This window comes from Pangasianodon hypophthalmus, chromosome 30 (assembly GCF_027358585.1).
Source record: "Pangasianodon hypophthalmus isolate fPanHyp1 chromosome 30, fPanHyp1.pri, whole genome shotgun sequence".
NCBI classification, from domain to species: domain Eukaryota; kingdom Metazoa; phylum Chordata; class Actinopteri; order Siluriformes; family Pangasiidae; genus Pangasianodon; species Pangasianodon hypophthalmus.
In genome coordinates this window covers 10641110-10668154 of record NC_069739.1, presented here as the reverse complement: position 1 = coordinate 10668154, position 27045 = coordinate 10641110, and the positions used below count along the sequence as shown (strand labels likewise).

At 39.9% G+C, this 27045-nt stretch overlaps 1 protein-coding gene across 2 annotated transcripts in view; it reads right to left on the bottom strand.

Moving 5' to 3' along the window:
- Positions 1 to 27045, bottom strand: part of nbas (NBAS subunit of NRZ tethering complex) — a 189463-nt gene that overhangs the window by 143792 nt on the left and 18626 nt on the right. For both annotated transcript variants that reach the window (XM_026918524.3, XM_026918525.3), the window contains exons 8-18: positions 25916 to 26049; positions 23061 to 23159; positions 18923 to 19061; positions 18644 to 18709; positions 15541 to 15669; positions 15096 to 15159; positions 9543 to 9736; positions 7142 to 7402; positions 6360 to 6485; positions 5517 to 5668; positions 1025 to 1162 (exon numbers count right to left, since the gene is read on the bottom strand). In XM_026918524.3, the coding sequence (XP_026774325.3) occupies positions 1025 to 1162; positions 5517 to 5668; positions 6360 to 6485; positions 7142 to 7402; positions 9543 to 9736; positions 15096 to 15159; positions 15541 to 15669; positions 18644 to 18709; positions 18923 to 19061; positions 23061 to 23159; positions 25916 to 26049 (1502 nt within the window). The remainder of the gene's footprint in view (positions 1 to 1024; positions 1163 to 5516; positions 5669 to 6359; positions 6486 to 7141; positions 7403 to 9542; positions 9737 to 15095; positions 15160 to 15540; positions 15670 to 18643; positions 18710 to 18922; positions 19062 to 23060; positions 23160 to 25915; positions 26050 to 27045) is intronic.

The window sequence follows — 27045 nt, the reverse complement described above, 5'->3', positions numbered from 1 at the left end:
TAACATTTCCTGAACAGCTGATATAAATGGTGGGACTCCGCACCACGTGCCCCTATGGACAAGCACTGCTTGTTCTCCTTTTCCCAGGCTCTATAATGTTTTATTTGAACTTCTACTACTACAACATCATTTGACGAAAACTTTTGATCATTTGGAGACATTAAAGCATCATGTTGATGAATCTTTGCATTATTAATACCTAGTGAATGATGTAATTTTGTCTTAAACTGGCAGAAACAGGCTTCTGCAAATGTAACACCTGCTTTTCAGTCATATTAATTTGCACCATAACGGTTTAATAAATCATATTGTAGGTGCTAAATGAATATATCGCATACTGATTAAGTCAAAAACCCCAAAAAATGCTGAAAGATGCAAATCAACATGTTTTTTCAAGTGTTATCAAGTTTGCACACAAATCTTTAGTAAATCAGGAACTGTTTAGCAGACAGCATATGTTAAGACACCGTACACATCTATAAAGATGCTCGCACGCACAAACATACACACACACACGCACGCACACACAGCAGGAGCGGAATTGGACGGCTGCTGGGACCGAGCTGTAATTAAGTGGATGCAGTTCATAAGGCTGTGTGAGGCGAGACATTAGGGAGCGTGTTAAGCGTCTGGAGCACGTTATGGGCTGAAAAATCGTACAAGCATTCCAGTGTGTAAACAAGACTGCGCTGATTAGTAGTGTTTACCGTGTTAGCTTTTCCTCTTCCACTCTCTGTGTGCATGTGTGTGATTTGTTTTTTTGTTTTTTTTTCCTTTCTTTCAGGCTCTAGGCTCTGAGTATAAATTAAGTCATGCAGATTAGAAGCAAATATAAAGGACTTTAATTTCACCCTCCACCTCTCTCCCCTTTTAGGACCTCCTCTCTATCTCTTTTCCTCCATTACTCTCAGGAGGAAGGGTATTACTGCACCTCTGTTAATGTGCCTTCCACCAGCGTGTGTGTGTGTGTGTGTGTGTGTGTGTGCGTGTGTGCATGTGTTCAGGCGTATTAGAAGAAACTCACTTGCTAAAGTCTACTTTCTTAAGGAGCTCTTGTCTTTTTTTTGCTTCTCTCTCTCGTTTTCTCTCCATTTCCTCCTCCATCGACTGGAAATCTTCATACGGAGCGTCGTCGATGTCCACGTCGCCGGGTAAGATGAACCTAAGCAGGAGAAGAAGAAAGGAACACTCGCTGTGTTAATCATCTGGCCTTCCTTCCAGCAGTTCTTATACAAACTCTGTATTTGTGCCTGAATAGTGACGGTAGAAATGAAAAAATTGTTATTTTTAGAAACATTTAAATGCTTGGCTGAGGTGGAAAACTGCATTTTGACTGTCCTTCCTTAGAACATTGTTATAGCAGTATTTCATAAGTCAAAAAAAAAAAAAAAAAAAACACTCGTGGACATGCTATTACAGGAAAACAATCAACATCACGGTGGTGTGATGCGGCCTAAGTTAAATGTACCAGGCCAAGGTTGATTATTTTCCAATAACAGCACATCCTGACGTGTTTTATTCCTCTTATATACCATAGCAATTTGCGAAAGCTAACAATTTTTTAAAGAGATACACTTTTTATCAGTTTCTAGTTACATTTAATGTTTTGGAACGTCCATCAAACAGTTGGTTCTTGTTATCACTTATGTTACAGAAGCTATAAACAATAGCCTCTCTTTGCCTTTCCCTCAACAGCCTCTATTCATATCAACAATTATACTTTTTTTTTTTAATTCAGATTGTCTGGAGCATCTGGCATATAAATCCCTGTGTATGTTGTTCTCAGATCATTATCTCATCTCATTTAAAACGTGTCTTAATCATAATATATGCACCTTGCCACAATACCGTGTCTAACGTACATTCACATCAGCAACAGCACAGAGTTTTATCAATAATCTCCCAGAGGTTCCAGCCATGATTGGATCACTGTCTGATCCTGAAGAACTTGATCAGGGAACTAAATGTTTAGAGTCAACGTCCCGCTACATGCTAGATAAAGTAGCTCAATTTAAAAGAAAAATAATTAGAGAGGAAAAAGCTAGCACCCTGGTATAAGGATCACACACGCACCTTGAAACAGACCACTCGAAAATTAGAACGTAAATGGTGTTGAATTAAATTGGTAGTATTTCAAACAGCATGGATGGAGAGCCTCCTGAGCTACAGAAAAGCTCTTCATGCTGCTAGATCAGATCTGTCCACTCTAACTGAAGATAACAAAAATAATCCTAGATTCTTATTTAATACTGCAGCAAGATTAACTAGGAATAAGACCAGAAACGTGCACACAATCATTATATAGCAGTGATGACTTCATGAATTTTTTCACTGGCAAAATTGAAAATATCAGGCAAAAAATTCAGACTATTAATTTAAATCCAGACAGTTTTATAACTAACCCCTGCAGATAATAATATAACAATATCAGATCAGATAATAATATAACAATTAGAATGTTTTACTCCCCTTTGAGAGACTGAACTAATTTCACTAATTTCCTCATCAAAATCATCAACTTGTATACTAGATCCGTTACCTACTTATTTCTTCAAACAGATAATTCCAGAAGCAATAGAACCTCTTCTAAAAATAATCAATTCTTCCCTTAGCACTAGCAGTTATCAAGCCCCTGATTAAAAAACCTGACCTCTCAATTGTCTGACTGTAGGCCAGCGTTGTCAAATGTCCAACTGTAGGCCAACATCAAACCTCCCCTTTATCTCCAAGATCCTAGAAAACGTTCTAGCACAGCATTTATGCTCATACTTACACAGTAATAACATTCATGAAATGTAGTCAGGATTTAGGCCTCATCATAGCACAGAGACAGCACTGGTTAAAGTGGTAAATGACCCACTACTGCCCTCTGGTCAGGGTTGTGTCTCCTTGCTTGTGTTGCTTGACCTTAGTGCAGCTTTTGATACCACTGATCATGCTATTCTCCTCGATAGACTAGAAAATGTAGTAGGCATTAAGGGAATGGCCCTCTCCTGGCTCAGGTCTTATGTGACTGATCGTTATCAGTTTGTAGATGTAAATGGTGACTTTGCTATGCATACTAAGTTGCGTATGCGTAAAGTTTGGTGTTCCGCAAGGTTCTGTTTTAATCCCATTGCTCTTCTCTTTTTATATGCTACCTCTGGGCAAAATTATTCATAAACATGGTATTAGCTTCCACTGTTATGCTGATGACACACAGTTGTATGTTTCAGCAAAGCCAGATGACAGACACCAGCTTAATAGCGTTGAGGAATGTGTAAAGGACATTAGACATTGGATGCTAATTAATTTTCTCTTACTTAATTCTGACAAGACAGAATTACTTGTACTAGGACCACATGCAGCTAGAAGTAAGCTTTCTGATTACATAATGACTCTGGATGACCTTTCTGTTTCATCATGTGCAGCAGTAAAAGACCTTGGTGTGATTATCGACTCAGTCTTTCATTTGAAGCTCATGTAGATAATATTACTAGGATAGCTTTCTTTCATCTCAGAAATATTGCTAAGAAATATAATGTCACTACACGATGCAGAAAAATTAGTTCATGCTTTCATTACCTTTAGGGTGGATTATCATAATGCCTTACTGTCTGGATGTTCCAGTAGGAGCATAAACAAGCTCCAGTTAGTCCAAAATGCAGCTGCAAGAGTCCTTACTAGAACCAGAAGATATGACCATATCACCCCTATCTTATCCACACTGCATTGGCTCCCAATCAAATTTCCCATTGATTATAAAAATACTACTATCGACCCACCATGCCTACTTTGATCAAAAGGTGCAGGCTATTTGTTGATACCTTGAATAGTGAAGGCTACAGCAGGGGGTAGAACTTTCTCTTACAAAGCTCCACAGTTATGGAACAGCCTTCCACTTAGTGTTTGGGGCTCACACACAGTCTCAGTGTTTAAGTCTAAGCTGAAAACATATTTGTTTAGTTAAGCTTTTTGTGAATAGTTTTTTCTTAGGTAAAGGAGCAGACCTGGAAGGTTCACGGGCATAGTGTGTTGTGGTAAACTGGGATGTTTGGATGCTGTCTCCCCCACTCTCACACGTTCACTCAGGTTTGTTGAAGGTGGAGTGGCTGGCTGCTTTATGTCCCAGGGCGCCCTCATGTCTGTGTTACCTTCTGGCTCTCTCTTTCAGTTATGCTGTCACAGCTAGCCTTGCCAGAGTCCCTGCTTGCACTCTGCATGCAAAGTACATTGTCCTTAACCATTATGTGACACTGAGCATACCTAACAATCTCTCCCTCTCCCTCTCTCTGCCAAGCTACACATGCTACTCCTGAGATACCAGTGACCCCTTCTGCTCTCCAGACCTGCCTGATCCATCCTGATGCCCTGCTTCTGGTAGGACTTCTCATTGGTTGGAGATGCTGCTGGGGGTGGCCCCACACAGATGGCCTGAAGATCATTGGGATTGCTGGGAATGGTCCCGCTTGGGGACCGTGGGGATGGCTTTGAAATGCGGTTCATATGGGCAGTTTACTGGTTTGGGACTGCGATTGCTGTGGTGGCTTTGGGGCTGTGGTTGCTGTGAGCAGTTTTGCACTCAGGTCTCCATCAGTGGACAGTGGAGAGGTTCAACAAACCAGACTTCATGTGAAAACTGTAATCAATTTTTTTAGTACACAGTTGCACTACTTGTCCATGCAGTACACAGAGAATTATTTATAATTGCACTATCCATTATCACCCAGATGAGGATGGGTTCCCTTTTGAGTCTGGTTCCTCTCAAGGTTTCTCCCTCATGTCTTCTCAGGGAGTTTTTCCTGGCCACCTTCTCCTCTGTCTTGCTCATTAGAGGTAAATTCATACATTTACAATTTATATACTTAAACGTATTTATTTCTGTAAAGCTGCTTTGTGACAATGTCCATTGTTAAAAGAGCTTACAAATAATTGAATTGAATTGAACTATAGAAATGTATTAGAAGGAGTGCAGTAATATAATATATGCCTTGCAGCCAGCACTACTGTCCTGAGCTGAGCTGCTGTTATAGAAACCTTCTGAACACCTTTTTGTCCAATCAGAAGTGAGAATTAAAAAGTGCTTTGGCGTGAAATCTCAAAGTACTGGATCTAGGACTATATAGTGGTCAAAATCGAGTCTGAAAAGACTGTGTGTTTAATAAAATGAAATAAATCACTATTTTTGTTTTCATTTGTTTACAATCCTGATATCATCTTCAAGGCATCTTTATTTACTTTATCTCACATTTGTGACCTTGGACGAAATTGGATATCCCACGTCAACAAGAGACTGAAGATTGAAGAATGGCTATTTATGCAGTAGAGTCTAAGGGGAAGCGAGTACATTCATAGCCACTGTTATTAAGCCCAGTGCATGATGGGATTATTAGCACCCTGTTAGGGATGGTCTTTAGAACCACTGTACATGCATAAGTGAATTAGATCACTAATTTTTGAATTAGCCCTGGCATGAATACACAAATTGGATTGTGTGTGATTGTGTGTGTGTGTATGTGTGTGTGAGAAGCACACACCTGCCTCCATCCTCTCCGTTGCCAATAGCGATAAGGGCCTCTAGGTCGGTTCCTTTCAGGCCGTACTGTAAGAGCTCCTTGGCAGCGTCCACGTTCTCCGGAACCCTCTCAACACACTCATGTAGCACCCAGGAACGCTTCTTTATCTTACTCTAAAGACACACACACATACTGGTATATACACATATATTACATATATATATATATTTTTTTTTAATTAAACTGCAATGAGACAAACCAGAGAACAAACAATTAGAGTAAACAGTTAACAGATGCTGATTGGTCCTGAATCTGATGTCAGCAGAAAAAATATTTTTAAAATATATATATATTTTTTTACTTAATATCCGGTCTGATCCAAGGGTGAACTAGCCATTAGAATGGTCCTTTGTGTGTTTTGTAAAGAATAAAATACTTGGAAGCGTGCAGTTACAGGAGAATAACCATCAGGGTGGTGTGATGAAGCAGACTTGGTGTAAACACCCCAAAGGTAATTATTTACCAATAATGTGTCCTGAAATGTTTTATTCCTTTTATACTACAGCAATCTGCCAGTGCTAAGAATTCTAGGGACAAGATGTCATACTTCTTAGCAATTTATATTTAGGTTTAATGTTGTGGAACGTCTACGAAAAAAGTTGCATCACTTGCATCAGTTTGTCACGTTACCAAGAGATGTTTGTTGTACAAGTTCCTGTGCAAGTTGTTAAGACAAGCGCATGTGCTGTGAATTACATAACAGCAATACTGACCAATCAGTAGTCTGAGTATCACTAATGCTTGACAGCTGAAAAAAAGCCAGTTTTTGATAGAGTGTGAATTTGTGTGCACCTTGTTACTTACCAGATAGTCCTGTATAGAGGCGATGCTGACAGACGACTTCCTCCACTGCCTCTGATAGACCAGATCTGAGTCCAGTCCATAGACACGAGCCAAAGACAAAGCTTCCCCATATTCCTCATTATCAATCTGCATGGACGCGCACACACACACACACACACACACACACATGAAAGAGAGAGAGAAAGAGAGGCAGGTTAATGTCTCTGCTTAGCTCCCATGGCTCCTCATTAAGTCGCTGTGTCGTAAACAAAGCATTATCACCTCTGTTAGTCCAGCCACAATAAAAGCTTCTGCACTCACAAATCACTGTGGGGCCCAAAACCGCAGAGGCTTTCAATATTCACAGGCCACTCGACATCCTGTTAGAGTCTGAAGCTGTCCTGTAGTGCTTTAATGGGGAGGCGTGTGTTCTGATAGGCTTCGATGAGCTATGTTGTGCTCGTTTTGCTGACAGGACTACTAACAAGGGCAATGTGTTGTGTCCTGTTCTCTTTCACCCACCTGTTTAAATACTAATTAGCAGTTTTCACTTAACCTGAAGAGAAATACTTGAATACAAATAGAAAAGAAACGAATGAACAACATCAAGCTGGTATGCTCGGCTGATTATCCATGGGATGTACTGTTCCAGAAAATCGCACTAAAACCTCCAGCCTAGTTGTTATGCTGTGCTCAAAAGCCTGTCTGAGAGAGCAACAGGACCACGTGGGCGACACTTGAAGGATGAAAAGTCAATCACCTGCTAATGTACAAACTCACGCACCTGACCCCGCCCACCTCACCTTCCTCTGGTAGAGCTCCTCGGGTGTGGTAGATCTCAGGCTGAGCAGTCTGTAGTTTTTGAGGACGGTGCGTGGTCTCTTCCTGGGAGGAGCGAAGCGTTCCATCTCAGTCACGTAGTACAGGCCCTGCTTCACATAACCGAAGTAACGAGCCTTCGCGGATGATTCCTCGTCAGAATCGGAGTCTTCCTCCACGTCGTCATCCTCACCTGAGGCACTACTCTCCAGGCGTGAACGCTTCTGAGCCAGTTTAATCTCACACTGAGGGACAGAGAAAGAGTCTTAAATCATCCTTTGCAAAATTAATAATAAACAAACAAAAAAAATTCTTCTACAGAAAAAAAAAAAAAAAAAAAAAACACCTCACTTGTACCAATCTCGCCTACTCTGCATTTTACTGCTATTTTCAATCATTAGAAAAACCCTCCAGCAAAACATGCATCAGCAATAAAAACACTGTCACACATACACACACACACAGACTTTCTTCCTCCACTCTCCATCACTCATTCCTCCCCTCAAGCTCCTTCTTTTGCACCCATCCTGCACAAAAATCAGGCCATAAAAGGCCAACAGACAGAGAGATACGCGCGAAATAATAAAAGAAGGAGGCGATAAGAGATTAGGTATTTTTTAAGAGGATGCAGGGCGATGAAGCGGCTTTATGAAGATGGCCTGCAGATAAAAGCAGGATATCAGAGCCACATCACTTCCTTTACGAGAGGCGTGATGAAAAAGAACCTGCTGAAGGGGAGAACACATTTTAACCACACATACACACGCACACACATCTCCATACTCCATCTGTCCATTTTTGTCTCTCTTCCCCAACAGAACAGGTGTGCGCAGCATCCAGCAAGCAGTATTCATCCCATATGCCTGCGGGTTTCAATCCAAATTTGCGCAGGACTGTCAAAAGTCTGTGGACAGCTTGCCTTTTATTTACATCTCCTGAGCGAGGTTTGATTTTCAACAACCTCAGGTACACCGAAAAAGCTGTGGGAGAGATACACTAACTGGAGAGGAAGAACGTAGCGCTGTCTATAATTGAATGGCCTTTCCAGTCACCTGACCTTAACCAAGTCAAGCTACTCACAGTGGAGTCGGATCAAATACCCGGAAAAACTGTTTGTAGGAAGATAGTGTGTCAGTCAGTTATAGCTGCTCAGGGAGGGTTTTCTTTTAATCTCAATGTCTTTTTACTGTCACAGATATTTACAAGTGTAATATTATCTTTAATAAAAAAAAAGGTAGCGCAAGCCGACAATAACATGATCATTTATTAGAAAAGTCTGACGTCCCCAAAAATGTCAGCGGAGTGCACAGGTGTAGATTTCGTCCCTGTGGGAAAGTTCAAGTCAACTCATGACAGGTCCTCGAATAAATGAAAAGTATTTTATCTTAAATTATGAAAACATTTCTGGCTCAAAAATACATAGAAGCATGTCTCTGAATGACAGACAGTGAGACACTCACCCCATCGCACTCAATGCAAACGTTACTGTTAATAGTACTGCTATTATTCATATCACTGCAATCGCTCATTTCCATTTATTATAATTATTATTACAGTTAGTAGCAGTACAAGCAGTAACAGCAGTAATAGATGCAGACGTAGTGGTAGTAGAGGTAAAAGCATGTACGAAAGGATTTAAAGCAGTAGTCAGTAGTAACAGTAGTAACAGTATTATAAGTAGGAGTAGTAGTAATATAGCAATAAAACAGCTCTAGTGTATAGCAGTAGTAATAATAGCAGTACAATAGAAGTATAACAGTAGTAGCAGTAGTTAATAGGAGGAAAAGCAATAGTAGTAGTAGTCAGAAGTAATAGTAGCAGCAGTAGTATACTTATAAATAATATGAAGTACTGCAGCAGTATCAGTAGTAGTAGTAAAGGCAGGGGTAGAAGTAGTAGTCAGAAGTAATAATATTGTAGCTGTAGTAATATAGTAGTATAATAGCAGTAGTGGCAGCACTTACCTAGAGCGACAACCACATGCCTTAAATGTAAATGTACTAATATTAGCAGTAGTAGTACATGCAGGAACAGCAGTAGAACAGCAGCAGTAGTAGTAGTGGGAATAGAAGTTAGTTATAAGAGCAACAACAGCAGCAGCAGTAGTGGTAGAGTAGTATAACAGTGATAGCAGAAGACATAGTAATAATACACTATTAATATTGATAGTACTAGTCAGACTGGTAAAACAGTGATAGTAATAGTGGTAGAGGTGTTGAATCGGAAACGATTGTTGTTAGCAGCAGTAGTAACAGTAATTGTACAAGTGTTGAATAAGTTAAAATACTAATATTTAAAATGGTACATTTTACTGAGTACTGAACGATGATCTCGAAGCGAAGTCTGCATGCACATGCACACACACACACACACACACACGCCTACCTCCAGGCTGAGGAACCCGCCATCATGAGCCGATGTGACTCGGGGTGAGGGCTCAAACCATTCACACGATTTTCCCAGGAGATTGGTGAGAGCTCGGACAGAGGAGACGGTGAGAGAGCCGGAACAGCGGGCCAGAATCAGAGCCTGATCACTCCACCAACCCACATCCATCAGAGACTGATACTGCTCTTTATCTACACACACACACAGAGAGAGAGAGAGAGAGAGTTAATGAGACTGTGTTATAAATACATGCTTATAAATGCAGTTCAGGACTACAAAAGTTTAAAAAAAAAACACAGTTTTCTGACTGACAGGCTTACCAAACATTAAAAATCCTCTATTATTACAAACTACATTTCCAATAATCTGAGTTAAAATGTTCATTATCAAAGGAACCAAGACCAGGATTGGGCTTTTATTCTAAACACTTCTACCTTCTCATGCTTCACCTCTCGCATTAATCAAAGTTACTCTGCTGTGATTGAATAAAAAGTGCTCCTTTGTACGAAAACTAAAAAGTGAGAGAAATAGCTATGAGATGCAAAGAGACAAAAGAAAAATGAAAGGAGAACAAAAGGGTAAGCCGAGATCATTATAAAACAATCATCTCAAATTTCTAGTAAAGCTTTCAAACAGGTCTGATGTTTTAAAATGGCAAGAGCCATGGAATGAGACATGAGTTGTGAGGTAAATAAAGTTTTTACTTTATTACTACTTTAGTAGTACAGATAATGCCAAAAATATTGCCATTATCCAGAGTGAAAAATGTGCCGTTTCTACACTTCACTACTTACAATTATTTAGAGTGAAAGGTGCTCAGTGAAGAGAGCGTTTTATTAAATACATAACTCAGGCAAGGGGAAAAAAAAAAAAACTTCCTTAGCATGTTTGGCTTACGGTATTAAACACGAATACTAACAGGCAATACCTGTTAGCAATCTGCACTTCCCAAAATAGTTAATGCTTTAAGTCTCAACCTTTCTTCTCACCTGGATACTGTAGACTTGTACCTAAGAACTGCTGCTATAATCATAAAGACCATGATGGTCACACCAAACATCCTTATTACACACTTAGTCCGCTTAGTCTGACGTTATATAGTGGCATGTTTTAGGACCGAGTTGCTCCCTGTGCTCACTGAGGATGTTCAGGGACTTTTATTTTGAATTTAGGTCAAGGCCACAACAAAGGAGATGTAAAGGCGGGGCTTTGCAATACATCTTCATGAACACAGCCTTTTATAACAGATGTACACAGAAATGGTTTCTCTAAGGTCACAAGCACACTAAGAGCCCGAAGTACCAATCAAACGGAGCCTGTGTTTAATTGTAAGTAGTCCGTCTAATCACGCATTTTAAGCATCATGTAAAATGTACTTTTACCCCTAACACACATGAATTTGAGGTAAGACTGAGCAAAAAGCAAGACGTCAGGGCAATTTGTGGAAAAAAGTGTCTTGAACATGTCGTGACATGTTCCATTCAAAGGAATCATTCACTGAATGGAGTAATTTTCTCCCTCCTCCCAAAACAAGACTGCATAAGTATTCACCCCCTTGAATGTTTCCAAACTTGTTTGGTGTTTCAACCTGGAGCTAAAATGGATTTCACTGGGATTATGTCATGAATCTACACAAAATTGCCCATTATACTGGATTATTGGATATTGGATTAACTATTGGATAGTTTGCAAAAATATTTACTTAAGGATGCAATAGTTAATTTTTTTCTTACTAATAATATGAATAATCTGGAAGAATATGTAGAATGTGATTAAGAAGAAAATTTAAAACGATGGTCTAATCCGTGACCTCAGGAGAAAAGTATTGTGGCTGAGAAAACCCCTATCCAAAACTGTGTTACAGTCCAAATGCATGTTTGTGTTTACATGGCCATCCTGTCAGTCATTTTACAGACACGCCCTCACACTCCTTCACTCCGCACTCTGCTAATACCATTTAATACCAAGAAAAAAAAAAACAGCGACTTGCGCTTGTGACCATTCTCATAAATCATTCTGAGCTGGATTTGGTGTGTTTATAGTGTTATACAGTGTGCTTCAAAGTGATGTCATGGCAATCCTTGCTAATGCCAACTGTACTACCACTAGCACGCTAACATTACTAAAAAAGCTCATTTTTTTGATAACAGTACAACAGCAAGTTTCCAAACATCACGGAAGCTGCAGTAGAAAAGTTAAACTGTTTAACATCTATACAAAGAAGGAAAACACCACGCATCTGTTCTAACATGACAGTCTTTATCAATAAATACTTAATTTATTAAGGAGAAATCTATGTTACTGAACTTGCAATTCGTCTTTAGCCTCAATGTTTTTGACAACACATTGGTTGACCATTTGCAGCGGTGCACATCACTTTACTTCACACACACAGAGTGCATTTACTAGGTGGTCCCAAGCGCAGGTTGTGTGTTAGTAAACAGCTTCAGTAAAGTGAACGTTAATTTCAGATGCGCATCAAATAGCCTTTAGCGCCTCCTGGTATATGTGCAGCACCCTGTTTACTTTAGGGGAAAAAAACACACACATGTAAAAAGTGTTGCAGATCGTAACATTATGTGTCTGACTTCAGTCCCCCAATATATATATATATATATATATATATATATATATATATATATATATATATATATATATATGTGTATATACTGCTCAAAATAATTAAAGGAACACTTTGAAAACACATCAGATCTCAATGGGAAAAAATATCATGCTGGATATCTATACTGATATGGACTGGGTAATGTGTTAGGAACGGATGGTGTCCTGGGGTATTTCCTCCCAGATCTGGACCAGGGCTTCACTGAGCTCCTGGACAGTCTGAGGTGCAACCTCGCGACGTCGGATGGACCGAAACATAATGTCTCAGAGGTGTTCTATTGGATTTATGTCAGGCGAGCTTGGGGGCCATTCAATGGTATCAATTCCTTCATCCTCCAGGAACTGCCTGCATACTCTCGCCACATGAGGCCGGGCATTGTCGTGCACCAGGAGGAACCCAGGACCCACTGCACCAGCGTAGGGTCTGACAATGGGTCCAAGGATTTCATCCCGATACCTAATGGCAGTCAGGGTGCCACTGTCTAGCCTGTAGAGGTCTGTGCGTCCCTCCATGGATATGCCTCCTCAGACCATCACTGACCCACCACCAAACCGCTCATGCTGAACGATGTTACAGGCAGCATAACGTTCTCCACAGCTTCTCCAGACCCTTTCATGTCTGTCACATGTGCTCAGGGTGAACCTGCTCTCATGTGTGAAAAGCACAGGGTGCCAGTGGCGGACCTGCCAATTCTGGTGTTCAATGGCAAATTGCTTTTCGAGCCCCACGGTGCCTGGCAGTGAGCACAGAGCCCACTAGAGGACGTCGGGCCCTCAGGCCACCCTCATGAAGTCTGTTTCTGATTGTTTGGTCAGAGACATTCACACCAGTGGCCTGCTGGAGGTCATTTTGTAGGGCTCTGGCAGTGCTCATCCTGTTCCTCCTTGCACAAAGGAGCAGACACCGGTCCTACTGATGGGTTAAGGACCTTCTACGGCTCTGTCCAGCTCTCCTAGAGTAACTGCCTGTCTCCTGGAATCTCCTCCATGCTCTTGAGACTGTGCTGGGAGACACAGCAAACCTTCTGGCAATGGCATGTGCCATCTTGGAGGAGTTGGACTGCCTGTGCAACCTCTATAGGGTCCAGGTATCGCCTCATGCTACCAGTAGTGACACTGACCCTAGCCAAATGCAAAACTAGTGAAAACCAGTCAGAAAAAATGAGCAGGGAAAAAAATGGCAGTGGCCTCCACCTGTAAAACCATTCCTGTTTGGGTGGTCGTCTCATTGTTGCCCATCTAGTGCAACTGTTGTTAATTTCATTAACACCAAAGCAGCTGAAACTGATTAACAACCGCCTCTGCTACTGAACTGACCAGATCAATATCCCAGGAGTTTAAATGACTTGATGCTATACTCTGATTAAAAAGTGTCTTTTTAATTTTTTTTAACAGTGTATATATATATATATATTTTTTTTTCCTTTCATATTTTTTCCCCTTTTCCACCTGTCAAACATAATTTTTTGTATTAAACTGTAAGGGTGTAAACTTCAGGCTTCCACACAGTATAATTTCGATTCTTAAGGCAACGAGCGGAAATTTGACGATCCTGCTAAATCTACTACGCTACAATATGATTTAGTATCCTCTGTTCAACAGAATATGTCACTAATTTTGTTGAAAATATAATGTAGGCTTACAGTTAATTCACTAATGATGAGGTAGAGAAGGACTATTTAAGTATTAAATGTCAGAGTTCCGAGCGAAACATCCAGTTAACCTATTTGCACACCAGCTTAAAAATATGAATTATTTTTTTACACGCCAGTTGTCCAAAATGTCTGATCGTTACACCTCTATTAGACTGACTATGATTCAGAGATACATAGCAACAGACTGATGATGTTTTTGATCAAAAGTAATAAACCAGCACATGATTTAGGTCACATGGCCATCTTCCAGGAAGTTATCTGTGTGTGGGTGAATCCTAAATGGCTCACAACTCCAACATTACACAGGGTATATTTCATTATCATTTCATTGCCTATTATGTGGAATTACAAACACAAAGAAGGCATTTCTCCTGTGGTGTTAACAAAAGTTTTTTTGTTGTTGTTTTTTTTTTTCCAGTTGAGTGCGTTTTAATAATATATGCAGCCGAAGACTGGTGTGAAAATTTGATGTGAAAATAATAAAGAATAGAGAGTTCAAATCAAGAGAAAAATAAATAAAGAACATTAAAAGGCAGAAAAAAAAGGAGTGTGAGAAAAGGGATCATTATGTACTAGGCAGCGTAGGAGAGGAGAAAATAAACACGGAGGCAGTTACGATCTGAAAGACGTTTTCACTCTGTTTGTGCGCTTACAGTGAAGCACTTATCTGCTTTTGTGTTAGGAGTGAAGTACAGCTGAAATGTACGCTTTCAGTTCATACTTGAGCCAGAAAGACAGAGAGAGAGGGGTGAGGAAGCGCGCGAGTGCCAGAGCTGCATCGTGAAAACATTCAGACATAAAACGTCTGACCAAAATGTTGTGAATTTAACACCTCTGCCATCAGAACGCAGAGTTTTACTAAAGCACTCCGTTCCCTCCTTCACTGTACGCCTTACCCCACACAGTAGTTTCTGTGTGTGTGTGTGTGTGTGTGTGTGTGTGTGTGTGTGTGTGTGCATATCAAAAGGTAAGTTATGGTGAGAATAAACAAGCAAGTCATCCGTTATTTAATAGTACACATTGTGCTTCGTGTGTGAATGCTCCTGCTGAGCAAAATGTGCTCAGCTCAGAAGTGTGTAAGTGCTGCTGAAAAACAACAACAAAAAAAAACGAACACTTCCAGAAGCACAAATCTCCATAAACCAAATAAACGAAAGGCTTTAGGTATAACTTGTAAACACATCCTGGCGTACTGTGTGTGTGTGTGTGTGTGTGTGTGTGTGTTCTGCTTCTACTGATGTGTTAATTAAACATTATCCAAAATCACTGTTACCTCTGATTTTCTTTCTCTTCTCTAGCGAGGTCTTCCACTCCGGATTAATCTCCTCATAGCCAGGCTGCAGAGAGAGAGAGAGAGAGAGAGAGGGAGAGAGAGAGAGAGAGAGAGAGAGAGAGGAAAAAGAAGACAAACATTGTAGAGGGGGAAAAAAACAAAGAAAAGAACAGAAAAAAGGAAATGAAGTACAAAAAAGATGTAAAGAGGGAACAAAGAAAAAGAAAGAAAGAAAGATAGATAGATAGATAGATAGATAGATAGATAGATAGATGTGAGAACAAAAATAAAAAGGAAAAAGGTAACTTAGTGTGACTCAGCAGCAGATGTTGAACCCGCAGGATCACCAAATCAGACAGACCCAACTGGCACCACAAGGGCATGCACACACACACACACACACACACACACACACACACACACACACACAGGTCCGAGGCTCTACCTGCTCCTCCTGCTTCCAGCTGCTCCTCTGTTTCAGTGATGGAACGTCCCACACACTGAGAGCGCCCGAAAAATGGATGACAGCCAACATTGCTCCGTCAGGAGACACACACATCCTGAACACGCCATCCTGCACACACACACACACACACAGCTTACAGAGTGCATACATACTGTGTACACACAGGTCTTTAAGAGTCTCATGAGTTCAGTAACCTGCACTAACTTCTGCAAGACTTTAACAAATGATCCAAATGCTAAACATCTTCATAGAAGCTTCTGGAAGCATTAAAAAAAAATCAGCTAAATTGTCTTTAAATTCTCTTCAAAATGGGTGTTTCAGAGCATTTTGTGCCTGTCCAGTAGTGTTACAGACAAGTACCTTACTATATCTGAAAACAGCAAAGGTCATCTGAACTTGTAAAAACAACAGAATATTATTTCTGAAAATCATTCATGGAGATGTAATTTTAAAATGTAAGTTTTGCTTGTTCTCCATTCACTAACATGGGGATGGGCGGGGTTAAAACTGTACTGCAGTCAGCCACTAGAGGGCACTAGAGGCAGACTGGCTTCAGTTTTACTTCGCTTAACCCTCGTCAAGACTTCCACCCATACAGTTATGAGAAGTAATCAGTAACCTGTAGAACCACCTTCATCAACAATAACTTGAAATAAACATTTTCTGTAGGAGTTTATCAATCTCTCAGATTGTTTTGGAGAAATTTTGGCCTGCTCTTCTTTATAACATTGCTTCAGTTCATTGATGTCTGAGGGCATTTGTTTATGCACAGCTCTATTAAGATCTCACCACAGCATCTCAATGGGGTTGAGGTCTGGACTCTGACTTGGCCATTCCAACACCTTGATTTTTTTTCTTCTTCAGTCATTCAGATGTCAATTTGTTGGTGTGTTTGGGATTATTGTCCTGTTGTATGACCCAATTACGGCCCAGCTTAAGCTGATGGACAGATGGCCTTACATTTGTCTCAAGAGTTTTCTGGTATAAAGTGGAGTTTATCATTGTCTCAATGACTGCATGTTTCCCAGGTCCTGTGGCTGCAAAACCCAAAGCCCTAATCATCACTCCTCCACCACCACGCTTCACAGTCGGTATAAAGTATTTGTGGTGATGTGTGGTGTTTGGTTTTTGGTGCTGTGCATGATGACCAAACATCTCTACCTTGGTCTCATCAGTCCAAAGGATATTGTTCCAGAACTGTTGTGGTTTGTTCTGATGCCATTTTCAAAGCAGAAGCTCTTGGGTTTTTCCTTTATATTTCTGAGCATTAAATGGGCTGAACTTTGACTGAATTTGCTGGGACGTTCACTCCTGGGAAGATTGGTAACTGTCTTGAAAGCTCTCTACTTGTAAACAATCCTTCTCACTGTAGAATGGTGAATTTCAAATTATTTGGAGATGGCCTTATAACCCTTCCCAGATTGATAAGCAGCAACAGTTGCTTCTCTGAGGTCATGACTGATGTCTTTTCTTCTTGGCATGATGTAGACACACACTTGAGTGCTCAAGAACACCAAACTGCCCAAATTTCTGCTTTTACAGATTAACTAATCTTGTGCATTTCATTAGTAACACCTGACTGCTAATTACTCTCTTAATGATTGTTGAAGTAGGAAGGGTATACTTAGAAATGAGTACATATTGAAATCTGTTGTGTTTTTTTGCTGTTAGAAGTTGGTGAGGACCACACAATTGTTATTTAGACCTTGGTAAATAAAAAACATAGAATTGAAGAAGGGTCTACTTTCTTTTTTCATGACTGTATATACAGTGATTGGTCTATAATCCTTACCTCGTAACCGATAACAGAGTGGCTTGGGTTTGGTTTGCGGGTCAGTGGATCAGTATGAATTGGAAACCCACTGAGTAGAAGTTAAGCCAAATATTTCTACAAATTTCTTGACATAACTTGATAAACAAGTGCAGAAAGGGTTTCGATTTCGGTCTCAACCAGAAGAGTAAGGAGTGGACATACGTGTGAATTTTCAGTGCAGGAGAAATCTGAGAGTTAATAGTTGAGTGTCAAAAGTGGAGCTGAGCTCACTTTCAGTGCTTGGGAGGTAATTATTTTGCTTGGTGGGTTCTAGTGTAATTACTAATAAGACAGAAAAGCCCAAGAGATAGAGCTGTCAAGGAGTACTGACAAAAAAAAAAAAAACTGTTATCCACTCAAACGGTAGCACAGGCATAGTTAGTAAGTAAAAATAAGACTTAGACACTGTCTGGTGTTTAGCAGTGTGTCGTTTAGTTGTAACTTATAAAAGTTGTGGTGCAGAATTTTGATCCAACGATGTTGTTACACGTCATGCTAATTCTACAAATTCCTGGAATCAGGAGTATAAATGCACCTATCTGAACTCATCTGTCAGCCCTACGTCTCCTGTAGAACCTCTCTGAGGTCCCTGAGAAGAGATGCTGTCTTTAAGTTATCGCCATCTACTGTGCTGGGGTGGAACTGCAGCTTGAACTGGGAGCAAGACTCATTTTGCAAGAACATTAACACAAGAATTATACAATTATACAATTAAAATAATATCTTACATATCTATTTTCGTGTCTTTCTTGTTAAATCATTTTGAAAAATTGAACAAGTTTTTTTTTTTTAATAGTGTTCTTACTAACATGTAGCATTGAGTTCTACTAGGTGGAATACAGTAAATATTAATATGTTTATACAGAAACATCTATTTTTACAAACAAAGAGATGTGTTAAATGGACCAAAGGAGTGAAACAGCAAACAGATCAGATCGTGTACAGATGGGAATCTAACAAAGCTGGGCAGGTTTAGAGTGATTCCACATTTAGCTACAAAAAAACAAGACAGTAAAATTGAGCCTCGTTAAAGTTCGGAGAATGGTCAAGTAGATGTAGGTAGATGGCAGACTATAGCTATTAGCGCACCGAGAACATTAGCTAGCTATAACTGTGAGCAAACCTTAGGTATAAGAGGAATAAAACACTCCGGGATGTACTTAGATGCTAAGTCTAACAAATGTGATAATGTCATTAGCATTAGAGTGGATTAAAAAAAAAAGACTAAGATGGAAAGAGAACAGAAGAGAAATGGCTGATGAGATTTACCTGCTCGTTGTTTTGCCTGGAAAAGAGTCGAAATGTGGGCATTCGGAAAAGCCCTCTCCTCTGGGACTGGAGAGAACCAAGAGACTGCGATTAACATCTGTGCTAATTAACAACCACATTCACGTTTAATATTATCAGAATTATTTTTCTCCTGAATTACAAATTAGAAGAAATATCAGTCGACTGTGAAAGCTGAAATGAAGCCATCAGTAGATGAGGGTGGATTTTGTGTGTGTGTGTGTGTGTGTGTGTGTGTGTGTGTGTGTGTGTGTGTCTTACCGCTAGGACATCATCTTCATAGCTGGTGACCTGTTTATAATGCGGTGAACCCGATAACACCCTCCACGCCGTGACGCCACAGCGAGCGGCCATGGAGGCGGCGCCCTCGTCTGACCGGCATCCACCCACCAGCAGCAACCTGAGAGAGGCGCGGATAAATATTAAATATCTCACTATCTCTAATTCAAAAAGGCACAAGTAATTATAAAATGAGAGAAAATCCCAAGAGACTGGACTGTCAGAAATCATCAACTATTCACTGTAAAGGGTTTTTTTTTTTTTTTTTGGAACGCAAAATTAAAAACAAATCAGTACCAAATCTCAGAAATGCCTTGCCACTTGTTTTTAAAAGATATAATGAAAGTTTTACGCTGTATAATTTCATAAAATAAAAAAAGCTGCATGAAATGGACCAAAATATCATACTGTGATCATGATCTCAGATAATAAGCAATACGTTTAAACACATCCGTGTCACATTTTAACGTGATACAACTAGAAAAAACGTAGACATTAGAAAAGTTTATTGTAGGTTTAAGTATTCATTTGCATATATCATGTTCCTGTATTATATATATATATATATATATATATATATATATATATATATATATATATATATATATACACACATATATATATATATATATATATATATATATATATATATATATATATATATATATATATACATATATATATAAATATTCGAAAAGTCATTACTGTGACATTATTTTACTGTAAAAACATCATCTGGTCTTTTTCCTATCTAATTTTGAGGAACATATGCACATTGTAGCCTCAGATTTCTGTTCCAGCTGCTCAGAAGTGGAACCTGATGTGCTTTTCTGTACACCACGGTTGTAAAGAGTGGTTATTCGAGTTACCGTAGCCTTTCTGTCAGCTCAAACCAGTCTGGACACTCTCAACCTCATCAACCATGCGGTTTTGTAGCGGGGTGTCAATAATAATGACTGAAGAGAGGTCCAAGTTGTAAAGGTAAAAAGGAAAGCTCATCATAATGCTGTGTATTAAAGCCACATTTCTGTGTCTAGGATTTATAATGATATAAAGTCTACATTAATTAAGATTTACAACAATAACCATCATTCTCATCAATCAGGACGATGAAGGATTGAATGTCATGTCAGAATAAATAAAAATAAAAATATTTCTGCTCAGCCCCTGCATTGTGATAGACCCAGGTTAAAATTACGCACTATTCCCTTGATCAAAAAATGAAATTCACGTAAACACCATATAAGGGACATGTCACATGACCACCATCAGTGGACAAATCACTAGCCTGGAAGCCTGAAACAAGCAGAAGAAAAAAAAGCCTTTATTTGCCTTACATACATTACAGAACAGTGAAATTTTTCTCTTCACGTATCGCAGCTTGTTAGGAAGTCAGGATCAGAGCACGGGGTCAGATATGATACAGTGCCCCTGGAGCAGAGAAGGTTAAGGGCCCTGCTCAGGGGCCCAACAGAGGCAGCTTGGCGGTTCTGGGGCTTGAACCCCCAACCTTCTGATCAGTAACCCAGAGCCTTTAACAGTTGGCAAGCAGATTCATTAGGCTGTTTATATAACAGTCACTTCACATCCAACAACCAGAAAAAGAAAAACTGCTCTTTTAAACACCACACACTCCAACTGGTTGATATATTCCTCACGCTGCAAAGCACGTTGAAGCTGTGGCGCGTGCTGCTCGTCTTTTTCGCTGCGCTATACACGTGAAGTGAGGACGCAGTCTGGCTGTTTTTACTAGTTATATTAATTAGCTTGAACAAATGTCCAGAATCAGATATATGGCAGGATGACAAAACTGAGCAAGTTACAGCACAATGCAGCACAAAACCAGTTACGTAACGCTAATGCTAGCACAACACACAGAAAAGGGAGATCCTGCAAGGAGTACATCCTCTCAGGGATTTATGTACTCGTCCGTTTTACTGTATATAATTCTACTCACTCAACTGTATAAGGAGTTAGCTGCCATTTTCAGCCTGCTTAATTCAGACCTCTGGACTAGCATAACATGGGACTGGGCAGGACAGTGCAGATGTCACTTGGCCTAGCTAATGAATTTATGATCTCCCCTTAACACCATCGCAACCCCTCTCTCTCGCTCTATCGGTCCGCTGTGGCTGTGCTCCAATCCACACTCGATGCACTATATACTGCACATGCCACAAATAGCAGAGTGCATTATGAGTAGCATGTAGCCACTAGGGTACACCTGTGTGAGCATTTAGAATTACTACAGGCCAAGACACACAACATATGAAATTCTGAGTGTGGACTGAGAGAGAGAGAGAGAGAGAGAGAGAGAGAGAGAGAGAGATGAAGACTGACTCAAAGCCAGACCTTCCAGAAACTTCTCATCAGTTAAACCAAAGACCAGTGTGAGAAGATGATAAGAGAAGAAAGCAGGCAGCCACATAGCTAATCTCAAACACACACACACACACACACACACACACACAGACACACACTTTAAGTTTAACACTGCCCCCTGGTGACAGTCCAGAGGGGTGTGCTGTCCTTTCTCTCTCTCTCTCTCTCTCTCTCTCTCTCTCTCTCTCTCACTCACACACACACACACACACACACACACACACACACACACACTACTGCTTTTACTAAAAGCACTTGCACATAAAAATGCGTCTCTTTCACCAGAAGCAGGCATAAAGATAATCACTAACACATGTTTATAATGTTAATAATAATAATAATAATAATAATAATAATAATAAAAATAAATAAATAAATAAATAAATAAAGATGATGATGATGATCACAATGTCACAGTATGTGTTTCTAAGACATTATGGATTTCCTAATATCTTTTTTTGCATTTTTTAAATAGAAGTTTTATTACAAACTGACAGGAGCAGCTAATGTGGTGTTAAAATGTTGTACATAAAATGTTAAAAACTGTAAAACGTAAAAAGTTTTAAAAAAAAAAAATTAAGATTAAGTACTAAATTTGAACATTTGTTGCTTCTGTCGGTTTGCAAATAAATGTATTAAAAAACAAACCAAATCACTATATCCTTTCACTGTTCCATATTTAATAAAGTATAAAACAACAGTTATTGTATTGCTGTCAGTCTGTAAACAAATCTATGCAGTATATCGTGATACACATCCCACATCGTAACAATGCCTTCGAGAATAGTGATATGATCTTTTTGTCATATCGTCCATCCCCTAACTTCCACAACAGCCAACAGCGTTCATGATACAGCGACCTTAGACATAAATTTTCCCCTAAACCCGCCTGAACTTCAAGCTTCTTCTTGATAAATAAAATAAAGCGTAGGAGCAAAAGAATAACTGAAAACAACAAAGTGCAGTGGTTGAACAGCCTAGCTTCTATAGCCTAGCTATAAAATAAAAGGATAGATAGAGGATGGATTAACACAAACTGTGCACTGAAATAAAGGCTATACAGCTATAAGCTTTAAGCGTACGAGGACGACCTGCAGTAATAAGGGAGGTGTGTCTAATAAATTGGCCAGTTTAAAAACGTAAGTAGTTTTGTGTCTGACACACTCGTGTTAGCACAGCACACACACAACAAGTCAGTCTTGTACAGTGCAGCACCTATTGCTTCACCACTGCCCTATTCCATATTTATAAAGTGCAATTAAATAGTATGGGAGGTTTTACTAAATAAAACGTCTGGCCACACGGTCGATGTACCTAATAATCTGGCAGCCGAGCATGTAAGATCAAGAGACAAATCCGAAAACCAATGGAAAACCAATTTTGAATAATAGACACTTTAAATCCAGGGCATACCTTGCAGTCCACAGTGAATTAGAAAACGGAGAAACAAATTGATTTCTACATCTGTCAGCGTGTTATTACACACCCTTCAGGCCTTCAGTGTAATTTCATGAACTGGCAACTTGGAACAGAAAGTTAAATGTTTTATACGTCTAGTGGAAGTGCAGAACTTTTAAATGTGTGTCCATGGCTTTCAGACTTTTTACTGTTTAGCAGTAAACCTCTACAAGTTTGTCTATTAAAACTATATTCTGAAACAAAAGCGAAGATTCATAAGGAACTATAAAGCTAATGCAGAGTGTATTAAAGCGGTATAGGCGTGTCTGAGTCTACTCACCTGTGGCCCGGGTGATAGATGGCCGCCGTGACGCCATTGCTATAGTGGGTGGAGAAACTGAAGGTGTGACTTTCCTGGAAGCCCTGGTTGGTTCCCGTACTGAAAGCGGAACAGGAAGAGGAAGATCGTTAGCCAAGTGAGCTCATCTGAGATACAATGAGTGAGTGAGTGAGTGTGTGTGTGTGTGTGAGTGAGTGAGTGTGTGTTCAAATGTTTTTTAAATCACTGTGAACAGCCAAAAGCTGTGTAAAAAATGTCCAAAAAATATTTACTAGTTTTGATAAAATCATTAACAGCCTTCACATACATCACAGTGCTAGAACACAAGATTCTAAATAGGTTAACAACAAATTACATTTAAACCTAGAACCAATAACCGCCTGCGCCGACACCGCCAGCAACCAACCACCGATTTTTCACCAAACACGTGAGGATGTCGTTTACAACTGTTCCAAAGTAAACTTTATTTAAAAAGGTAAAGACTCGATGAGGTTAGGCTTGTGTTCAACATAGTGATTTTATCATCTTCCAAAATTTTCAGTTTGTTTTCCCATCAACAGCAGGTACACAGAGCCATACAGACTGCATCCTTTAAGATCCTGAAGCTCGTGGCCAGAAAAGGGTACAAAAGATATCAGACGCTCCATATATATGGGTGGAGCACCTGAGGCTGGCTTGACTCGGTCCTTCACAATTAATAGCATTTGAAGTGTGATCATTATTATATTAAGTGGGAAACTACAGAGCCGCTGATGTAACATCATAGGTAATGTATTAGAAATTAATATTTAGAGACCACAAACTAAGTAGCTCACGGCAGCGAATTTTGTAACTTGAGCCCAAACAGAATTACGTCTGTGAAAACTACAGTATCCACGTGAGATTATCCACTGATGCGAGGGTCTCTGGTACAAACTGTTTAAAAGATCCACTCAAACACCCTGACTAAGGCTGATTGAAAGATTCATACACTGAAAGAAGTATAGGCTTACACTCGCCCTAGATAGAAAACAGCTTTTATTTCCAAGCATCAGTAAAATAGTTAATTAAAAAAGCTGCGATTCCCACTTTTCTTTTGCTGATTCTGCTGATGCTGATCGGATTGCTTAAAAGAAAAAAAATGTATGTACTGTTAATGTTTGCCTCTTAAAATAAGTCCAGAAAAGAAGGTGATAATTGGAATGAAGGTTCAGTTCATTAGCATGTCTTTGCCAGGCATCAAATAAACAGAAATCCACGTTCAAGCTGCTGAGCGGGGCTTCGTCTGCATCACAGTTTGGCTGCTTTCCACATCAATTATGTGGCATTATGGTTGACAGAAGGGGTCTAACTCGCCATAAAAACAAATTGTCGTCAACACAGATTGTGTTTTTAAGCCTCATTTGATTCATCCTTTCCCTCTGCCTCCCAATACTCTATTCATAAAACAGCAAGACGCACACCAAACCCTGACAGCCCTCTTAGATCTTTAAAACACGTCGATAATACATTTAGAACAATAATTACCTAATCTTATATTGGGGTTAATGATTGTTTATGATATCACGACATTGATGAGCTGAAAAGAAAAACACCTGTACATCTCCAAGTGCACTCATCGACCTGCTTCGAGAAAAGAAAAGAAAAAAAAACACCTTGGCTTTTCAATCAGTTTGACAGCTTTGGCTATGTTAGTTTATCTTATCTTATTTTATCTAGCTATTTTAATCATTTATGAGATGATTATCAGCACATAACTAGTTGACACAGCATGCTTCATCTTCAGTATGATAATGCTGCATTTAACTAGAGGTCATAACTCCTACTAGGAAAAAAAAAAAAAAAACAAAGAAGTAAACAGCTCGGAATTCCTAATCGCTAACTCAGCACGGTCTCCTCAACCCCGAGTTCAGCAAGTGATGTCAAATCAACATGGCTGCTCCCAGCATCGGCAGGAAACACAGTAGCACTTCTTAGCTTTACTGGATATACAAGTATTTGCTTGAGATCAATCAGCATACAGACAGACTCGCTTGTTAAATCTGTAACACTGACTATACAGTTCACTGTTCTGAGGAGGAAAATATCATTCATCACAGTTAGCTGGCTAGCTTGTTGCTAATAAAAGACAAACGATTTTTTCCCCACTTTGTAGCTCGAGCACACAGAGGTCAAAAATGACATCATGCCGAGCTCCAGTTTCCCACTTCTGAGGTAAGAAGAGGTCATCAACTGGTAGACTGCAGCCTGGACGTAGACGCAGCCGATGTAGTCAACAACAAAAACAGAACGTTTAAGGGCAAATGGACAGAGACGTATGTGTCTAGTCTCTGCTTTAATTCCACAACAAATGTCTCATTTGTTTAATCCAATTCAATATATTTACACAGCGCTTTTAACAGTGAGAATCATTGTATAAAATTTAATTTTAGGGGTTTTTTTTATATCTGTGGTGCTAGTCTAAAGTGCTAACATGACGTGCCTGTGCAAAAATAAAACATAAGCACTATTAATTGATGAGTCTTCTTTATAGCCAGGAAATAATCATTATTATTAAGTGTTATAAAGTAACTGTCATCACCATGCAGTCATGTAAGCTGCTTTTCCAGACCTTTTCTAAGCAAGCTAGAGCTGGACTTTCACAAATGTTAGTTGAATACACCCTGTCTAGACAACATTGATGGAAACACACACACATCAAACAGAAAGCCCGGTCACATGCTTGGGGATCTCATGGGCATAAATAAGACATGAGTAAAATGTGACTGGGACCAAAATCATCTTTATGTTTCATAGTTATTAAGACTATCTTGATGATAGTCTTAAAATCAACAAAGTTGTCTTCTTTTTTTGTTTTTTTTTCATGCCACTTTTACCTGACCAGGTAGCTCTTTAGCTGGCCACTATAGGTGATCACAAGCAGCTCTGCGGACCACTGAGCACTAGCTGTGTATTCCAGGAAGATCAAGCCTGCAGCGGCGTAGCTGAAATCTCCAGGAAAGCTCACAGCCTGAGGGAAGAGAAAGACAAGACAGACAGAAAGAAAGAGGCAAAGAGAAAGAACAATAAGCTGACGGTGATACAAGTGAGACATCAATCCAAAACTCAGCGTGCAGAGAAACTGTAGCACGTGTGAGCACTTCATTTCTGCGAGCACTGAGCACTCAGACACGCGCACTTCCCCTCACTCGGCAGGGTGTGCACCATAGACGATTGCTTTTACCTACACGGGAAGCCCGGCTTCCCCTAAAATTTCATTAAAATGCAGCAATGAAATGTTTACCAAAGTGTGTCTATTATTCATCAATCTTCATTAATTTAGTGAACGATCAACTGTATTCAAACTGCTGATGGGGAAGGCAGAGAAAAGCAGATAGAGAGAGAGAGGCAGAGACAGAGTGAGAGAGAGAGAGAAACAAAGAGATGAGGAAGGAAGAGAATAGCAGATAGAGACAGAGAGGCAGAGACAGAGTGAGAGAGAAAGAGAAAGAGATGGGGAAAGAAGAGAAAAGCAGATAGAGAGAGAGAGGCAGAGGCAGAGACAGAGTGAGAGAGAGAGAGAAACAGAAAGAGATGGGGAAAGAAGAGAAAAGCAGATAGAGAGGCAGAGACAGAGTGAGAGAGAGAGAGAGAGAGAGAGAAACAGAAAGAGATGGGGAAGGAAGAGAAAAGCAGATAGAGATAGAGAGGCAGAGACAGAGTGTGAGAGAGAGAGAAACAGAAGAGATGGGGAAGGAAGAGAAAAGCAGATAGAGAGAGAGGCAGAGGCAGAGACAGAGTGAGAGAGAGAGAGAGAGAAACAAAGAGATGGGGAAGGAAGAGAAAAGCAGATAGAGATAGAGAGGCAGAGGCAGAGTGAGAGAGAAAGAGAAAGAGATGGGGAAAGAAGAGAAAAGCAGATAGAGAGAGAGGCAGAGGCAGAGACAGAGTGAGAGAGAGAGAGAGAGAGAAACAGAAAGAGATGGGGAAAGAAGAGAAAAGCAGATAGAGATAGAGAGGCAGAGAC